This window comes from Sinohyriopsis cumingii, chromosome 12, assembly GCF_028554795.1.
Source record: "Sinohyriopsis cumingii isolate HCF-2022 chromosome 12, ASM2855479v2, whole genome shotgun sequence".
Taxonomy (NCBI): domain Eukaryota; kingdom Metazoa; phylum Mollusca; class Bivalvia; order Unionida; family Unionidae; genus Sinohyriopsis; species Sinohyriopsis cumingii.
The window spans coordinates 128022339-128042619 of NC_142972.1; the positions used below are offsets into that span (position 1 = coordinate 128022339).

The 20281-nt window shown below is 34.6% G+C and overlaps 1 protein-coding gene across 3 annotated transcripts in view; it reads left to right on the forward strand.

The window, feature by feature from the left end:
• Positions 1–20281, forward strand: part of LOC149787435 (protein LSM14 homolog B-like) — a 61576-nt gene that overhangs the window by 16539 nt on the left and 24756 nt on the right. The window contains exons 3-5 of one of the 3 annotated variants that reach the window (XM_089978050.1): positions 1055–1247; positions 9146–9244; positions 15814–16080. In XM_089978050.1, the coding sequence (XP_089834176.1) occupies positions 1055–1247; positions 9146–9244; positions 15814–16080 (559 nt within the window). The remainder of the gene's footprint in view (positions 1–1054; positions 1248–9145; positions 9245–15813; positions 16081–20281) is intronic. The other 2 variants (XM_089978051.1, XM_089978052.1) reach the window with 2 other exon arrangements.

A 20281-nucleotide genomic window follows, 5' to 3' on the forward strand; every position in this document is an offset into this window, starting at 1 on the left:
TTGGTACACATCTTTTATGTAAAGGAAGATAAAAGAGTAAAATCCAATTGTTACAGCTGTATAATTATTTTTCATGGAAGAATTTTTTATGTGCCTTAAAATCTTGAGAGAAGTTGTTCACCTTCAAGCCAGTGAAGCCTTGTGACCATCTGTAGCTGCCAGTTCTCACACTCAAAATTTACAAGTTCTTTGCATCTACATCACTAAACCATCTGAATTTGATAGTTTATAACAAACTAATTGTTGCCTACATCAGTATCAGAGCCTTTACTTAAGCTTTCATAGTAGTGACTCTAATCATGCAAACTCAAGAATGACCTGAACCAAATCCATGGCCTCCATTTTGGAGAGTGGAGAATACAACCCAGTTACTTTAAATAGCAGATTGCGACCAGATCTTAAACAGCAACCACATGTCCTGGTCTTTCACATCAATGAATGTAGTATCTAATAGGGGGTTTTCCCCAAATGTGGTCCTACAAAAACCTGTTCAAAATGGCCGATTTGCTTTGAAAATTTAGTTATTACTCCAATGGATTATTTGACCCAAAATGAAAATTGTGAAAATTTAAGATCCAATATAGCAACCATATTGGATGTATTGAAAATCTTTTCACTGTTTCTCTTGATTGGACATGGCGTTTTCAATGAAGGCTTCTTATGTCTATTTGGCTCTAAATGAAAATGGTGCAGATTTTTTATCAAATGTGGCAGCCGCAATGGAAATTGTGAAAATCTTTTTGTTTCTCCTGAAATGGATGTCATATTTCCATAGGGTTACCCCAAAAGTATTGTAACTTATTATTTTCTAAATGAAAATAGTGTCTAATCTTGTATCCAAATGTGGCCATTGCTGGAGCCAATTGGAAATCTTGTTGCTCCAGAATATCATAGATGATTTCAACATTCGACTGTTTAAAAGAAGAAATGGTCTTTCATTCTTAAAGGTGTTTTGGACAAGCTTGTGAAGTACAGAGGAAATGACAATTGTAGATGATAGGATTTTTACTCCAGAACATAGTTGTTTGGAATTAACTATTTATTTATTTTGTAGTCCTCACAGCCTGTCAACTCGGGTGCAACCTACCAACAACCACCGCCACCCCATCCTCAACAGGGAGGCTTCGGTGGCTCAGGATACCAGACTTATGTGGGCCCTCCACTGTACAGCCAGTTTGGCCCAGGGGCTCCTCCACCTCAGCAACAGCAGCAATATGGATCCATGCCTCAAGCACCACCCCAGCAAGGTACACTTTGTTATAACGGTGAACTAGAGCACTTTATCACAGGATAGTATTATGTGTGTTTGTCAGATGGTAATTTGAAGTTGTCACAGATATGTAACCACATATCAAAAATTTGTCAGCAAGTTCCAGTAGGTAATTGTCTGGGTTTTTTTTGTTTTTTTTTTTTTTTTTTTGTTTTTTTTTTTATTGTTTTGAATTAAATAAATCAAAACCATTCGAGTCTGTTCTTTTTAGTTTTAGAAGTTCTTGTTTGATTTTTTTTCCCTCCAAGTTATTCCAATATTAATTTTGAGAAATTATACAACTGGATTTGATCATTTTAAGCTAAGATGAATGAAAGGTAAAATTAAAGGTAACCAAATGCAAAAATACTGCTAGCGCATGCAAGTCACACATTTGTATGAATTCCTGCAATTAGAAAGCAGCGATTCGTGAGAACTCCCAGAAGCAAGTAGCAAACATACAAGTGTACTTTGTGAAGTATACAATTTTTATTCAAGTGTTAAGAAAATTTAATCAAGAATCTTTTAAAAAATTGGCAAGATGTTTATTTTATTAAAATACCTTTGTTCATTCCAAAGTCTGCAGCTGTACATTGATGCAAAATGATCCTTGGATATCACAGAAATTATTTATAATGGAAAAATGTGTTCTAGAGGGATTGTGCAATTTGATGACCTGCTTTTTCTTTTATGCACTAAGAAACTTTGGGTGCATTTCTGGAAGTATGGGTTATAGTTGTGCATAGCTGGCTAGAAAATTGCTGATTCTTTTCAACTTCCAGTTTTGGTGGTGCAAAAGTGCAAAGTAAATGGAAGTATGACGAAATTGAAAGTTGAAATTGAGCTTCTCACCAAACACACGTCTTGCAGAGTTATTTTCTGCTGTCTGCAACAACCCTCAGAATTTTTAAAATATTGACGCTGGTTTTTCTTAACAGCCAGCTATTTGAATAAAAGTTTGATTGTTACATCATTTAATACTTGTTTCCATCTGGCTAATATACTAGTCTATGTGGCTCTCGTGTTGATTTTAATTTGAACCCATCAGAACCCAAATAAAATGTTTGCAGCATCTCGGCAAATGTTTTCACCTTCTGAAAATAAATGTTTGGTCCATATGTTAAAACTATAGATTACTACACAAACAAAGTTGCCCCATCTACAACTCCGATCTCTCTTGCCACCTATCCATATTTGTGTAATTGACTTGTCTCCGGTTTTTCATTCTAGTTTACTAACTTGACAAACAGAATTGATTTGGCAGAAAGGGCCACCGATGATGGTTCCCTAAAATCATATGGATGACAAAATTTAAAACTATTAGTGTTGTGTAAAGTTCGTTTGGAATAGTTTTATTTTTTTTCTCATTGATTGATTGTATTTCTGTTCTGCTTGTATTATTTGCTTACATCTACAATTTGGTGGGGGTGTGCAAACTATTTCTTTATGTAATACATTTTTAGAGCAGACTTTACTGTTCTCTAGAATTCTGAAATGTATGGTTCTAGTCATGTCTGTTTTGTCAGCTGAATTTATCATGTACACTTAGATGATTCTTTAATAAAGTTTTAAAAATTATTATACTAATTTTTAACTCTCCTGGCTTTAATACTAAATGAACATAAATCATGGTCTTTCATTTGTTGATCTGTTTTAAATCTGTAGGCCATATTTCTGGTCCAGTTTTCATTAAACTTGGAATATGGTCTTGTATCATTGACATCTCAGACCAGAAGTGATGAGTGAGATCTGTGCGTATTAATGAGGTGATTTTGCATCAGTTCGTCACCATTCCCGAGTCTGCATATAGTTTAAGAATTACAGTTATTCTAATGGTAATTGTTTGGAAATTACCCCATTTACAAGACTTATTTGTGTTGTATGGTATATGCATTCTTTAATTACCTTTTTCAAGCAAGAGAAAGTCACTTTTATCAGTGCTTGAAGATTACCAAAAAGTCCTTTCAGACCTCTGTCTTTATTGTTCATATAAAGCAAATACACTATTCTGTTTAATCCTTGAAACATCTGATGCTAATGGAAGTCCATCATTTTGATACTAAGAGACTGGGGTTGTCTTTTTTGTTAGAAATAGACAAGTTTATCATCATCCAAAATGTGGAGTAGTAGTACAGTCTTGCTCAGTTACATTTTTGTCTTTCCTCTACCTCTATCAAAACCCAGCATCTACTCCATGGGCTTGCTGCATGTTCTTGGTCATTTTAAGTATTTATCAGCAGGCCAGAATTGAACACAGTAATTTGTCTGTGATGTCTATTGCATTAACCTGTTGAAATGCATGATGGAAGATGTTCAGTGTACAAAAAGGACACTATGTTAAAAATAAACAGGATACTGTACATTATTTGTAAGTAAGGTGAAATGGTTTCTAACTCCTTTCTTACTCGATCACTAAATATTTATTAATGCTTAGAAAAATACAATATAAGGCTACTCTATAAAACATTTTGTTACAAGAGTTTGGATTTTTATCATAAAATAGGACAAGATGTGTGTTCTTGTTACAGGTCATAATACTGTAGTATCAGTCAAGCTGTGCTTGGAGAACCTGGTCCCATATTATTGGCTTTGCAAGACAGGTTTTCCTGTTTATCATTTTTTTTTTATGTTTGTGGTTTCTAAATAAGTAGATAAATACAAAAATGAAGTATGATTCAATGAGCAGTATAGTATCAGGTGGTCTGAGTATTTATCTTTAATTTTATCAAAGTTTCTGTTATTTGTACAACAGTAAATATTTTCTGGACCAGTGCTTGTCTTGTGTGGACACAAGTGTAGAATCCTACTGCTCCTGTACCTGTGGGCTAGAAATGAAATTTTCAGCCATTTTATGATGACGTGATTACATGCAGATTTTGGAATTTAAAACCTACCATGGTTATAAACAATAGTGTCAGAATTGGAATAAAATTGCATGAATTCATATCTTTTAAACATGTGAAATTTATTTCCTGCACCTTTTAAAGACTTTTTACATTTTTTTGTCTCTTTATACACAAGTGGGTGGTTGTTTTTGAAAGTGATAATGATAATATTCAATGAAACATGTAATTATTCAGTTAAATATTAAAAGAAAAGAACATATCCCAGCTTGATATATATATATATATATATATATATATATTGTATGTTATTGGCTTAATAAATAATTAGTCTGCATTCAAAACTGTACTCTATGCAAATACAGCATGTGCTAGTAAAATTTCATGTTTCAACCAAAGGGATTGCTTTCTGTTCCATGTTAAGTTGCAACCCAGTGGCAAATATTCTCCCTAACACAAAAGATAGGTGATGTGTAGGGACCACATTCAAAGTAACAGATTTCATGCATCACTGGAAATAAGCAGTGATCATGCATTGGTCACATGACACCTCTTCTTTGTTACAAAATGTGGGTTATTAAAACTTCATGAATATTCATGAAATTTTCAATCCAATCAGAGGTGATGTAAACAATTTGGTCAGTGGTTGTAGATTTGACAATAAGTTTGGCATTTTAAATAAATGCATCATCAGAATTGGCATATTCCAAGCTTTATTTTGCTGCCAAATTTATATATTGGAAACCTTTATAGACCAACTGCAACGAGTATTGAATTTGTAAAACAGTTGAATCTTCCTGTGTCAACATTGTCCACCATATTTGAATTTTCTAACCGCTGATAATGTCAGCTTTTTTATAATTAGTGTTCCAAAACTAAACTTATTATTAATTTTGTACAAATTGGTGTGCCAGAAGATCATGGTAAGATGAACATGCAAAGCGTAGATTTTCATCCACTGTAAGTAGGCTAAAGTTGTCAAAGCTGTAAATTTCTGAACTAACAAACGATCATCGGCTTTAAAATATGTTCACCTCATTACGTTATTGCATTTAAATTTATAAAAATGATTTTTTAAAATCCACTATCAGACAAATGCAAAGTTTTGGTATGACAATTTTTTGGTGTTTTTCTTTTTTTATGTTGACAAGCATAGTAAATTAACTATACACACACTTAAAGTGGGTTCTTGAATCCCAATGCATTGATAACATTTGATAGGATCAATGTTTTCAAAATGCAAAACAAAAAAAATACAAAGTTTGGAAAGTGATAAATTATTTTGCAGGTATATAATATTGAAACTTTAGTTCTAAGTGAAAGATGGCTGCAAGGAGCTTAATATAACATCACAGGACTTGGAAGATGAGTCCAACCTGAATCCTATTCATGAACTAACAAATGGACTTATACTTTAAATTAATTCATACATGGCAAAAACTTGTATGCCTTGTTCATTGCTAATGTGATATATTTGTATTAAGTTAAATGTCATAAAAGTTGTGAAAGGTTTATATGCTTTTCATTTATAAATGAAAATATTGAAGCGGGACAACAGATTTAATGAGAGCAATGAATTCAACAGGAAAAATGCAATCCGAATATCAAATTTTATAATATCTCGACACACAAAAAAGTTGTAACAGTTTTTATGGAATGAACATTTTATATTTGTTCCATGGCTACATAAGCTAATTTAAAAAAATTTTTTTTTTGCTATAAAAAAAAATATCTGGTGGTTTCTTCACTCCACAGTTAAAAGGAAGACATGAACATATTGGATTCCTGCTAAAGTGTTAGGATATTACAATGTTGGCCTCTTTAGTGAATCTGACATCCAATATGTCACCACTGCAGCTAATTTTAATATCTTGTTACCAATGAAGAATATCAGAGATAGTCTTGTTTTGAATGTGTGGAAATAGCTATCTGTTTAAATAGATGGCACTTCATATTGAAGTTGTTCTGTGCACACATTTTGTACATGGAATTGGTTATGTTCAACATGTGGCTTGAGATTCATCTGCCACGGTATGCATTGTCTAATGTGAAACGCTAAATGACATTACAAATAGTTTTAATGAACACAATTGCTGTTCGTATTTAAAATGCTGACTTTTCAAGAACTAATAAAATAAGTATTTTTATGACATTCTGTTGCATGCTTTTGGTGTTAAAAATGGATTACAGTTTTTATATAGGGCTAATTTTTCTTATTTGTTGATTTGTCTGCTTAGTAAATATGCTGCAAATATTTGTATTGTTTAACCCTTTTGCTACGACTGCCGCACTTTAGCGTCATCTTATAATAAGCTCCTGAACTCCACTGACGCATATACACCATTCAATGACTCGAGCCCTTCTAATGTGCGAACCTGCTTATAACGCAGGATCAGTGTGGATCCCATATTTTAAACCAGAAAATACCCCAAAAACTGATCCCTATTTATTGAACTTTAAGAACATCGCGATCCAAATTGGTAATGGAAACTTGTATATATATCGCTCGTTTTATTGTTAAAATAGTAGATAGGACATGGAAATTTTAATCAACACTATGAAATATAAAATGTAAAAATAGATCATACCATTTTTTACATTTTCTTTCCAAGCGGCATTCCTAGTACACCACAATTAACGTTATGTAAGGAAATTTTGATCAATGAAAATGTCACTTACACAGAGTAGAGGCAGTACTTTAATAAATAAATACAAAATTTGTGTTCTAGTTCTATCTTTTTGTTCCTTTTAGGTTTTAGGTGTAATCGTCATAAATGCAATGTGTCATTTTGTAATTAAATATAAAATAGCTATGTCCAAGTGATTCTCTGAGAACCTAATTAAGTGCCAAGCGTGTTTTGATAGCTGACTTCCTGAAGTATTTGTTGTATTGTTGCAGCACTGAATTAAAAGCTGGCCTCCTTTGTATTATCACATTATGTCTTTTTGAATCAAATAAAGGAGGTGGAATAAAACAAGTTAAAAGGCACAAAAATCATACAACTTAAAATCTTGCGGCCCTGTTCATATGTTGGGTGAACTCACTTAATTTGATCAAACACTTATAAATGTTATTATGTAACGCAAACTACCTTAAATTAACCACCTCTTTCATAACTGTGATCAAAGAAAACAAGGCAGCCAAGCAAAATGAATACTTCATAAAATAAAGAGCATGATTTCACAGATACTGACCATTGTGGGCATGCGAGTTTCAGAGAATTCTTGAACTGGCACTTAGATATCCTCGAAGATGAGGTGCACAGGTCTGTGGATGATAACCAGAGATGTGTACTGAGATAAAACATACCAGTCATAATAAAGGATGAAGAAAAACATCTTATTATTATAATGAATATTAATAAATTTTAAATGAACAGTACAAATTATAAAAAATATTATATAAAAAAAGAAACAAAATAAAATGAAGTGGCACAATTCGGTATTGAAGAGCAATGTTTCAATGATACAAACAAATAACAGTGCCACTGCATGTGCAAGGGAATTGAAGGGCATATAATTTTCACATGCTTTCATTTGGTGAAAATTCATAATGAAAAGTTTTTAAAATTTCAAAAGGCATTAATGCAACATTCATAAGATGAGGAGTTAGTGTATACAAAAACCACTATGCTGTAGGTGTCAACCACCTGAGATGAAGATCTGTATGCAAGACCAATAAAAACCTTAGAAAGACCAGAAGAACCTTACATGAAATAAGATCAACATTTTAAAACAAATGCTATACACAAAGTATTTTTACACATATTTACATATAACACTATCATCTTCCTGCTTTGGCTGATTAAAGCTTTTTGATGGATGCTCCCTTTTTCATTTCAAAATTTGTTTCAAGCAGTTTTGTCCTTCAGATCATATATGCCCGCTGCCACCACTTTAATGTCTTTACTGCATATTTTATAAAAAGCATGGGAAGATCCTAACTTGGATACATTTACAATGCTAGGGAAGACTTTAATCCAATCGGCCTGAAACTTGCCATGACTTCGGTCAGGGTCTTCAAGCTTGCGTTTCTTGAGTTAGGCCCATTTATTTCATGGATGGAATATTTCAACTAGATGAAAGAAATTTTAAAAATTAAACATTTTAGATTTGACATGTGATAGAGGAAGATCTTTGGTTACGAATTTATATTTTCCCCCATAAACCCCAAGATATTACGCCAGGAGCTATCCACAAATTGAAAAATGAAATAAAAGATCGACAAAGTAGCAGTCCAGAAGTTTATACCTTGCTATTGATCGTTTCTATTAAAATTGCGTATCAGGTGTTTGAAAAGTTATGAATTTTATATATTGTTTACCGATTTTGCTCAAGAACTTGCTATAAATTGTTAGTGTTAAATATTTTCGAGCCACGAGAAGGTCACTCAGTATCTGTACTACTTGCATCATTATGGAAATCCATCTTTCTGTTTGTATTACATATCTGACAAACTTAACTCAAAACTATGCCACTGCTAAATTAGCACACTATTTATTTTTAATTAGTATATTGTTTTAAAAAAATGTAATAAATCAACTTCATCTTCACACAGAAAAGTTAATTACACCAACAACATAACTCCTACACTATGTAAAGTATGAAAATTGATGTAAACTTTATGCATTTGACAGTAATAATGTATAAAATAAGAAAACATATACACAGGTAGTTGGTTGATATTAAAAATCTGAAAGCGTCAAATTTCAGAGCGAAAGGAAAGTGTGGTTTTGAGTATGATTTGATTGGTTGTTTCGAGCCACCCTGATCTCGTTGAATTCTTGTTCCCAAAAAAATAAGTCCAAACCCCCAGGTGCACACATAACAAAACATTTTTATAAATTGTACGAAAGACTATACAAACGGGTTGTATGGCTGTACACTGACAAAAATGGAAAAAAACTGCACGTATTACAGGTAAACCATACAAGTTTAATGACCTTTGTTTACATTACTGCAGAAGTTGGTGAAACATGCAAAATCAATTTTAACTATGAACATAGGCTCTTTGTGTAAACATGTACGTCATATAAATTTGATGTTTTTATAGCAGGCTCACGGGGACCCTCGCCCATTCCTCGAATATCCCCTACCATGGACCAGGGTGTCCAAGTTGGGTCTCAGTTGCAAATGGCAAGACGACAGACTGGTAAACAAACCATTCTGAAGCCACTAACATCCTTTATCCCATGTTTTTAACATTCATTTTTAAAATGCACTGCTTCAACTTTTCAGTATGTACGTAATAGTGGATTTCATTACATTTCACCAATTGCTAGAACTGTATTTTGAGAGCTTGTGTTTATACATATTGGTTTAAACCTAGACCAATTTTTCCTGTTAGATATTGCTTTGCACTTTTACTTCCATGCTTTTTATATTTTCACTCCACCTTGCTGTGTTTTAGGCATGCATTAACGTGTAATAAGAAAACCTTTTGTATTTTTGCATTTGTTTAAAAGGTTATTAAAAAAAAGAAAAGCTGCACAATCATTTCTGGGAAAATTGTTTTGTGAAATTAAATGGAATCCACTACTGCTTTGATACTGATCTTTTTACTGGCACTGCCATTTGAACTTCTCCAGCTTGCACATTCCATTGTTTTCAGAGTTCACTGGCACCTTTAAAAAACGTATTGCATTTTGGCTTTACAAATTAATGCTTCCAGTTTTAGTGTGCGATTATTGCTTCATTTGTTGAAATTCTCTGCCCTTTAATTACACTGCATGATTGAACTTCTGCATGTTTTGTTTGCATTTGTAATATATGAAAATGTTGAATTCTCATCTTTCTGTATTTTTAAATTCATTATGATCTACATGTATATTTTACCTGATGTGCTGCTTATGGCATAGTCCATCACCCATGCACCTGTGAGCACAAGTTGTCTCTAATTCTCTACTCTGAGGACTGCCATGAAACTTTACATTCGATCCTATGGTCTGTTTGGTGCTTACTTGATGTCTATTGTGACCATATAAATTAAAAAGGTGCTGAAATCAAATATAGCCATCATGGCAACCATCTTATTGCTGCTCCACTTGAATAGAGGGTTGTATCAGCATGGAGTTTCCACAGAAATACTTTATGATGTCATGTTGGTCCTAAATGAAAATCTTCCTCTCACTACTCCTGAACAGAATGTTATATTGTCATGCGATTTCCTCCGACATTTTTTGTCTTCTTCTTCATAAATGAAATCGGTGCTGATCTAAGTCTAATATGGCTTCCTCGGTAACCAACTTGACAATCTTTTTATCACTACTAATAAATGGATTGTCAACTTGGCATGTGATTTTCACTAAAAGACCTCGTCTTGGTCCTAAATTAAAAAGGTGATCTCTGATGTCCACTGTATAGCCATCTTGATAATATGGTTTTTGCTACTAGAAAATGGAAAGACATTTTGATATATGGTTTTGTTTGAAAATATGTACATTGTCGATTCTATATGAAAATGACACACCCTCATCATTGCCTTTCCAAAGAGATGACTATATCAATATGGGATTTTCACCAGTAGACTTCTTTTGATTGTCCTTAATGTTTCAGTTGTACCTCCAGTGTCTTGATTAAGTTTCGTCACCACTACTTGATCAAAATGGATCATACTTGAGATGTCTTGTTTTATCCAGATGATTTCTATGTCAACATTGTCCCAAATGAAAATGGTTTGATGATGACATCCATCATGTTTGACACTTGACAATTAATTTCCTATTTTCACATAGAGTATTGGTTAATTTTATACAATTGACCAGTATAATTTGAGAGCCATTGAAGATATTCTGATGCACTTGAGTATGGCCAATTCTTGTGCGGATTTAGACTTGTTTCCACCACTTTGCCATATGTTGAACAGATTCAGGTTCTTGGATACTTGTAATGTTCCTTACAATCAGCAGCTCAAAAACCATTCAACATAATTGAATTTGACAAGAATATTGTTTTATAGGTTTAGATTTTAGTGATCCTTGTAACCAGCATGGCTTTGGAATCATTTGACATCATCTGAAACAATTTGGTATATGAATTAATTGTATGGCTTAAATATGTCTTTTATGCATTTTTCTCATTATTTTCACTTTGGATGTTGCATATAGATGACATCGCTGAAAAACCCTCCAACAAATTCTGGTGCAGTTTGGTAATGAACATTTTTGCAGATTTGAACATCTTTCATGGCTTAGAGTTATTTCCATGTCAAGCAAATTTAAATATAATAATATGCTTCTGTTTCATTGCTACATCTTTCCAGGATGTCAGGATTGGGTTGATTACCCCACTCTTGTACATTAATCCTTGATCTTTGGGTGGGGTGGGGGCTGACATTGGGTTTTGCTTGAACGCATAGGGAAAGGGATATGAATGGTGTCCATTTTCTGTATGTAACCTTTTGACCTTTGCAGGATTTGGGAACTTCTGCTACCTGGTAGTGAGTCTCTTTCCTCCCATGACATCATGGATATCTATTCTTTGACCATCAGAAGAGGCAGTCTGTAGATATAGCTGCCTTTTCCTAGAGCCACGAAAAGGGATTGTCAGTATTATTTGCCGAGTGGAGGAGATTGTTATTAATCCCATTGCCCTCTGTTTGCAGGAACAGGACTAAGACTGTGCCATCTTTATGTCTTCTTCACGTGTGGAAATTAAATTCAGGAAAGTTCCGTCTTGCTTTAAGAGTTGAAGCAAGATATTGATGCCCTTTCAATTCTGAATTGACACAAATAATCTTCCAAAATATATTGTTGAATCTTGCCTTTTCTCCCATTAGGGGTCCCCTTGTGTGGCACGTGGTAGAGGAGGAAAACTTTATTTGACAGCCTCCTTCCCCAAAATCTGCATTCAAAGCCTTTGAGTGCAGCAGAAACCAGGATTCTCTCCAGTTTGGAGAGCTGGATGGGTTCCATTTCAAAATTAGACCTTCTATTGACCCAGCATTCAGCACTGGTTTAGGGGTTTACTCAGAAGTTTTCTCCAGGCTAAGAGGCTGCTATACAGCAAAAGGGGTGGTCTGTCCTTGCTCCACACTTCATCCTCTGGTTTCCACCTGAAGGTGTATGATCTGTTTGCTGTTTTTGGCTTGTGAATCTCATTGCCTTGAAAATTAGGTTTCCCAGGAAGAATGGATTTTTGTCCTTCCTAAAGGAGGGAGGTATCCTGCTTTAGGAAGTTGCACCATTTCCTGCCAAGTCTACATATTCACAACAGCCAGATTTAACAGGCTTGGTCATACCTACAGACAATGTGGGTGTCTGTACAATAAAGGATGTTCATTGGCTTTGTTTCTGGGACCATCTGCCTCATTCAAGGATCGCTATTTATTTTCACAATCAAAATTGATAATGCTATGGGAGGAGGTGTACAATCCTGGAAGGGTACAGTAGAGAGGGTGACAAACTTATCTGGATCTAATCCTTGAGCTAATGAAGTAGGATCTTAATCCTTAGCATTTTATTTTCATGGGGATGAATTTCCTCACCAGCTGAAGGAGGGTTCCAGATAGAATCGCTCAGATTCTGCCCTTTAATTGTCTCATGGGTACTCTTAATGCAGTAGCATGTGTAGTTCCCCAAGGAAACATCATCTTCAGTTCTTACATCTAGCAACCTGGGGGACCCTTCAAAGACCAACTGTCTAGTTTGAGCCCCTCGAGATCCAGATTTCATCTGCACCTGAGCTGGTGGTTACATCAGGATTGGTTTCTGCCTGGAATCCTGATTCATACCAAGGAACCTTACTCCTTTCTGTACATGTTTTTTAATCGACTGTCACTTGAACATGGGAAGCAAGCATCTATACATAATATATCTGAATATTTTAAATTACCTGTCTTGTTAAATGACCAAAATAACTAAATGTTTCAAATGGACAAATGCGTGAAAGACATCATTATAGGAAGTAGGGTTGTGGTATTCCACATGTCACACATTGAATTTGATACTGAAATATTCTTTATGTGTTGCCAAAGGCTCCCATTTAACCAGCCGTAACTTCTGGACCACAATATTGGCAAGTATCTGGTTGTACATTGCACTTCTCTTTGTCAGTTGCTCAGTTTTATGAAGAGGTGAGAACAGACACCAGCCAGCCATCAATGTCAATACAGGTTTTGGGGCTAGCTGATATATTGAAGTTGTACTTGAGGGACTGTTCTCTGGAAGAATTGACCCTTCATTACAACAATGTAGATATGCAGGCGTTATTTCTAGGGGCGTATCAGCCTCATAAAATGACATAACATTGTGGCCTTGAACTTGTAAGCTGTAGCATACCTCACTTTTAATTTAGATGCTCATGCTTCTTCTCTCTGCATGGATGTCTGGAACCTTGGAGGATATTAATCTTGAAGTTTGCCAAATTCTAAGGTAGAGAAGTGTTCTGGTGACAGCCAGATCAGACATGTCCACGTGATCCTTATAGGGTGGTCTTGGACCAATCATTGATAGAGAAACCTTTTTTGAACTTTGGGAGAGACCAGTAGTGACTCTTTTGCATCAAAACTGAATAGCAGACTCGTTTTTTTTGTCACTCCATTGTCTGATGGGATTGTTTTTGGAGTCTGAATCGCCATGCCTTGGGTCATCCTGATAGCTCTTGTGTGTCAACACAACATTTTGGCAGTCACCCTTTCTGCGTGGATTGTTCTAACTGTAAAGAGAGCTTACTAGTTTCTCATGAAGAGAGCTTTCTTTCATGTCAAAGCCCATGAAGGTTATGGCTAATGCTGCATGTTGCGTGTGCTTTATGAATGATGTCACGAGCTGCCATCTGGTGGTCACACTACTTTTTCATAATTTTCCTTCAAACTTTGGCAAGCTAGCACAAAGGCATTTGTTTTTTGGTTCCAGTCAAGCAACACTTCGTGTGATTGAGATGTTCAATTTGGAACTCTCCAACCATAAGGCAAAAATAGGGTATTAAAGTAGAAAAAAATTCTTGAAACTATGTATACTGAGGTTTAAGCTATGAGGGGTTTCACTATATATATGATTCATTGGTAAATTGCTTTGTATTACATAATGAATTTTGAAAGCTCTTGGGAATCTTGTTTCTCATCATCAGTAGTGTGTTTTGATCGTCTCACGACACATTTATTCCATTATCATAGCTGTTGTTTCATGGGTATCACCTCTGTCATTATCATCTATATTAATATGTAATGTATGGCTTTAATGCTTGAACAGTGCAGAAAGGTTCTCATTAAGATTATGATAAACCTTCGAGTGAGTGACTTCTAAGGAACTGATGACTTCACACCCTTGGGTTATGATAAACCTTCGAGTGAGTGACTTCTAAGGAACTGATGACTTCACACCCTTGGGTTATGATAAACCTTCGAGTGAGTGACTTCTAAGGAACTGATGACTTCACACCCTTGGGTTATGATAAACCTTCGAGTGAGTGACTTCTAAGGAACTGATGACTTAACACACTTGGATTATGATAAACCTTCGAGTGAGTGACTTCTAAGGAACTGATGATTTCACACACTTGGGTTATGATAAACCTTCGAGTGAGTGACTTCTAAGGAACTGATGACTTCACACAATTGGATTATGATAAACCTTCAAGTGAGTGACTTCTAAGGAACTGATGACATCACAAACTTGATCACGATGTGTGCTTAGATCAGTAAGGATTACAACTGATGATTTAATAGAAATTCAATAGCTATCACTTCAGTGGCTGTTGGAAATGTGAACTGAAATGGATAAGATGAAAATGAGAACATTACTTGTGCATCTGATACTGGTACTGGGAGTGATATCTTGGCCATTTGAGCATAATAAATGCAACAGAAAAAAGAAGTGCAATTAATGAGATGAGCTGAAAAATGAATTCAATGAAAAATGTTTTTTTTTTTTTTTTTTTTTTACAACTGTGTAGCAGTTGGAACGAAGCAAGAGATGACAGTATTAGTCACCATGTGATTTCAGTTCATACATGCAGTCTGGTCTTGAACATGAGAAATATTTTAAACTAACTTGGCATCAATGAGGAATGCTTCCATGAAATTTAATTCAATATTTTGGAAGACCTTAATGTAAATATTCATTATTGTTGTGATGTAACAAGCAGAAAATATTGCTTGGACCACTTAAATCGACTCTGGTGGCCCATAGAGCCACTTTTCTTATAAAGCAGTGGACAACACTGCACATCACTAACGGCTGTTATATATCATATATATATATATATATATATATATATATATATTTGATCAGATTTCACTGTATAATAAAATGTTGTGATTTTGTCATTCAATTAATGGAGCAATGGTGAAAATGTAGATTTAATATAATGACTAATGTATTAAGAATTTTAGGTCAGTTTTAATAAATTGATTTTGTATTGGTCTGAAATGCATTGTAATATGCTTTTCAGGGTTAATGTATGTATTGGTGTATAGATGCATCAGATTTCTGTCAGGATTAATAAAATAACTTACAAAATTTAAGCTGTTCTAAGGTTTGTGTCAATTTGCAAAGTAGAATTTTATTTTTGTAATCAGACATTTAAAGTGTACATTACTAATATTTTCAGAAATGTTACGTCACTGTTTTGGTATTTCTTAATAGCATATATTCCATATATCATACTGCACTGGCCATGCTTTATGCTTGAAATCCCAGATAGTAGATGCTCATCTACCAAATTTAGATATTGATTACTATAATGATAAAATAATTTCTTAACGAGGTCCTGTTTTTTCAGCATCAAGAACACCACCACCAAATAGAAAGTCTCCCACTTCAGACCAAGGTACACAAGTTCCAAGTGGCAGCCCTGATGGTCCAGAAATGAACAGACCCCCTCCCAGTCAGTCCAGTAACTCAGAAAGAAGGGAAAGTAGGCGGCCAACCTCGGGCCAACAGCAGCATCAACATCAGCAGCAGGCAACAAATCACCAACCATCTCAAAATTATCAGCAGCAAAACAGGTCATCTGGCACGAATTCCAGGGGTCGGGGTGGTTTTAGAGGTATGACGTGTACATGTTCCAACAAGTTAAAATATAAAAATGGCATGAAAACACTAGAAACAAATTGAGAATCAATTGATATAGTGATTTTGAATTGCACATTTATTAAGGCTGAGTAGTAAGAAAACATAAAATGCCTTGGAAAAATCAGCAAATTATTTTTCATGAAATGCTTTGTCTCTCCAGCCATAGTTAATAGGAGATGTAGCATTTTGCCTGTTTGATCATTAGTTCATTCCTTGTTCATTCTGCTGTAAATACTTGTACCCTATTTCAAGCACACTTGTGAAATGTACCCAAGGGAAAGTAACTTGGGAATATCAACATTAGTACACTGTGACCTAAATACTGTGCTTGTGCAGCTTTTGCTTTTCAGCTGTTTGTCCCGTGGCTACAATGGCAAAAGGCTTAAAATAGAAAGATGAGTTTACTATTGCACTGGTCTCAAAATGAGGTCAGATGATGTTGGTTTTTTTATATTTTAAATTATATATATATTTCGTGTATATATAAGGTACTAATGTATTTCATGTATTTTTTCGTACCCTTTAATTTTTTTTACACAATCCAGTTATTTTATTAATAATTATTTAAATTATCAAACATAATTTCTACTAAAAAGATTTATGTTTGCAAAAAAAAAGATTGAAAAAATAGCGTACTACCATTTTGTTCTTACAAAAATTTATAATTGTTAGTGAGAAACTACAACTGATGCATAAGCATGGGTGCCCGCATCAAAGGTCATGGGGATCACGTGACCCCCGGAAATCATACTGCAAATATATATATATATATATATATATATATATATATATATATATATATATATATATATATATATATATATATATATATATATACACATATATATATATATACATATACATAAATTCCAACAAGTTTAATCGTGCAAATGAAGCTGAAAATATGTCACAAGATTCCGTTCAAAACTCTTAGTAAATATTAGCTTTAGTTTCAGACTGCTTACTATACTAAGTCTCCTGGCTGTGACTGACTCCCCGTCCCATTCACCTTGTAAAACAAATCCTGCGGGCGCCCATATGCATAAGCTATCTTACTGTAATTACAGTATTGACTGGTGTTTATTAACAAATGAACAAAGGACTTCACAGACCATATCTTTAAATATTATCATTAATTAGTTCTCCTTATTAAGTCTGTCACCGTAACAAAACACCACATGCATTTTAAAATGAGTTCGGAAGATCTTTAATGTTTTCTTATCCAACTGAAATTACACCTCAGAACATGCTCAAGTGAAGACCACAGACCATTGGTCAACTAGTCTTATTGTTTCATTATAGTCATAAAATATAAAAACCTAGTCATTTTTGCAAATTTGAAAGTCACAGATTCCATTAAATTGATTGTGTGTGTGTGTGTGTGTGTGTATATCTGCACACATATACACTAGGGTTCATAGGGTCTTTGAGAGTTTGGAGAAAATGAAGTAGCATTTTCAAGGCCTTGAAAGTTTGGGAAAATCGAGCAGCTTACTCTGAGGCCTTTAAAAGTCTTTGAAAATTGAAATAAACACAGAAAATTTTAATTTCTCATATTCACAACTAAATTGACCAAGGTTGTTAGATTTGGATGTATAGTCTGACTATATCAACCAGTTGTTTGAAAACCTTTAATATGGTAAAAAGTGAAAGGAACTTAGTCAATTCATTCATTGATTTATAATTTCTAACCTGACTGTGATAGAGTCACTCTAACACCATCATCATCTGCATATTTCATGCTTAACGGAAGTTTCAATATAATAGACAGACATGCTCGAGATCAATTTCAAATTCCTGGACAGGTACATTTTCAGCAAAGGGGTGTGTGCACGACTACAGATGTACATACATACGTCTTCTGCTCCTGATATTTACAATGTCGAATCAAGCAAAGGAAAAGAATGACAACAACAAATTTACCTTTCACATGGATTTAACAAGCGGTTTGATTTTTATGTTCATGTGTGCAATGGGATTTAATTCCAGACTCTTGACGTTATGGTAATTTTACGGAATTATCCGGCAGTTCCAGAATAGGATGAACTACATCATTATGTTGCCTGATGGAAATAAACTAGCCCACAGTGTACTCAATATGGTGCCATGTTAGTATGGAAAGTCCATTAAGCATGAAAGGTGCAGGGGATGTCAATTTTAGTGCCATTCTGGTCACAGTCAGGTTATCAATTATAAATCAATGATTAAATTGACTTTGTTCTGTGCACTTTTTATCACATTAAATGTTTTTGTTATTGAAATGGGTAGGGGGTACAAACAAACCGCGAAATAGTCAAACTATAGTCAAGTTTTTTTGGGTTCTTTCTTTTGATGACCCATTCAGTTTCATTGCTGCCGCAATAAAAAATGAGCATTTGTTTGGCCATCCAAAATTGGCCTTGGTGGTGACTTCAGTAACACATGCACTCCTCATCAAAGCAAGCTGGCTACATCCTTCATCACAGGGTTAGCACTATAACTATTTTCAGCACGTTTTTTTTTCTTCTAATTTCATGGTGTTTGTTTTTCGTAATCATATCATTATATATGTAAAGCTCTTAGAGCTTCTAAAGATTAGGCGCTATACTTAAGTCCTCATTATTATTATTATAATTATAATTATTATTATTATTATTATAATCACAAATAAAACTGCTACAGTCGTTAGATTCGGATGTAGTCTGTTTTCCTGGCTTCTTGCTATTGATGAATTGTTCAATTTGATTGGACGAGCCCATCAGTTTTGGCCAATCAATATGTTCATTACACTAATTCATAATTTTTTTAACAAGACTGTTCAGCCAGTTGAATTATGGTTACATTGTACAAGTGCTCTATATAGAAAGTGCACAAAAGTAACACGCTTGAGGATTCAAAATTTGTTCAGTCAATTTACATCTTCAGTTTTGATTCGCCTCGTGTTTAAAAATGCCAGGTCTTGGCTCTTTCAACAGTATCTGGCTTGAACAAGAGAAATACAAGGAATGGCTGGAAAATGATTAAAATTGTAAACGAAAGGCGTTTTGTGCATTGTCCAGCAAGGAAAAGGGAGAAGCAAAGCTCCAAAGGGTCCTCAGAATTATGTGTGAGGCAGGAGTAGAGCCCCAATGCGATTTAATATTGACTCAGTATGGAATATTAGTGGATGAAGTAATCCAATCGGACAATCGTCCCTTGAAATGCTTCACTAGAACAGATGACATCCTTGATGAAGTGGTTTATTCCGTCCTATCCAAAAGATAGGAATATGTTGAACTTTGGAATGTTCTCCAGAAAATGTTGTTGTCACATGGGCAGGCATCAGTGGAGAGAGTTTTCTGTCCACAAACAGGTATCTGTTGAGAACCTATGCAGAGAAAGCCTCAGCTTAAAGGCTAGTTATTAACACAATGAGAAAAGTAGGTGGACCTTTGGAAATCGTCATTAGCAATGAAATGATGACATATGCCTCCTCTGCAAGACATAAGTACCATGCCTATCTAGGCAAGAGAAAAGCAGAGGAGGAACATGAGGAGAAAATCGGAAGAGCAAAGAAATGGGAGTTAGCCATGGATGAAGTGGAAGAACTTGAAGCCAAAAAGCTGCATCTTGAAGCTAACATTGCCAGCCTACATGCTTCCTCTGTTCAGAAGGCAGAAGAAGCCGAGTTAACCCTTTCATCACTAAGTAACTTTGGGGGCATAGAGTCCTCAACACTAAGTAACTTTGGAGTTGTAAAGTTAAATGATTTGTGGATTTTGAAATAACATAACTTTGCCAATTTTAAAGATATCTGGCTGGATTAGGTGTCAAAATCAGGGTTAAAAATCAAATTGTATGACTGACTAAAATGTGCATATCTATTACAACTGTTAAAATACAGGTGCAAACAGGTAACACAACAGGTAAAATACAAGTAATTATCTATTTACTTCTTTGAAAACTTGTTCAAATGACCCTAGATGTACTCATGAATAATTCCAGTATCAACACAAGTCTTTCTTTCAGGTATATGACAGGTAGAAATTAAAATTCCATAAAATGCCTTGATTTCATCCAAGGTGAGATCGGTCCACACACCTGTAATGCCTCTGGCACGTTTGATCGTCACATTCAAATTTGTTAGATGGACAGTGTTTCCAAAAACTTAATCTGAATAGAATATTTGAAAATGTTGATGGCGAGTTCAAATAACA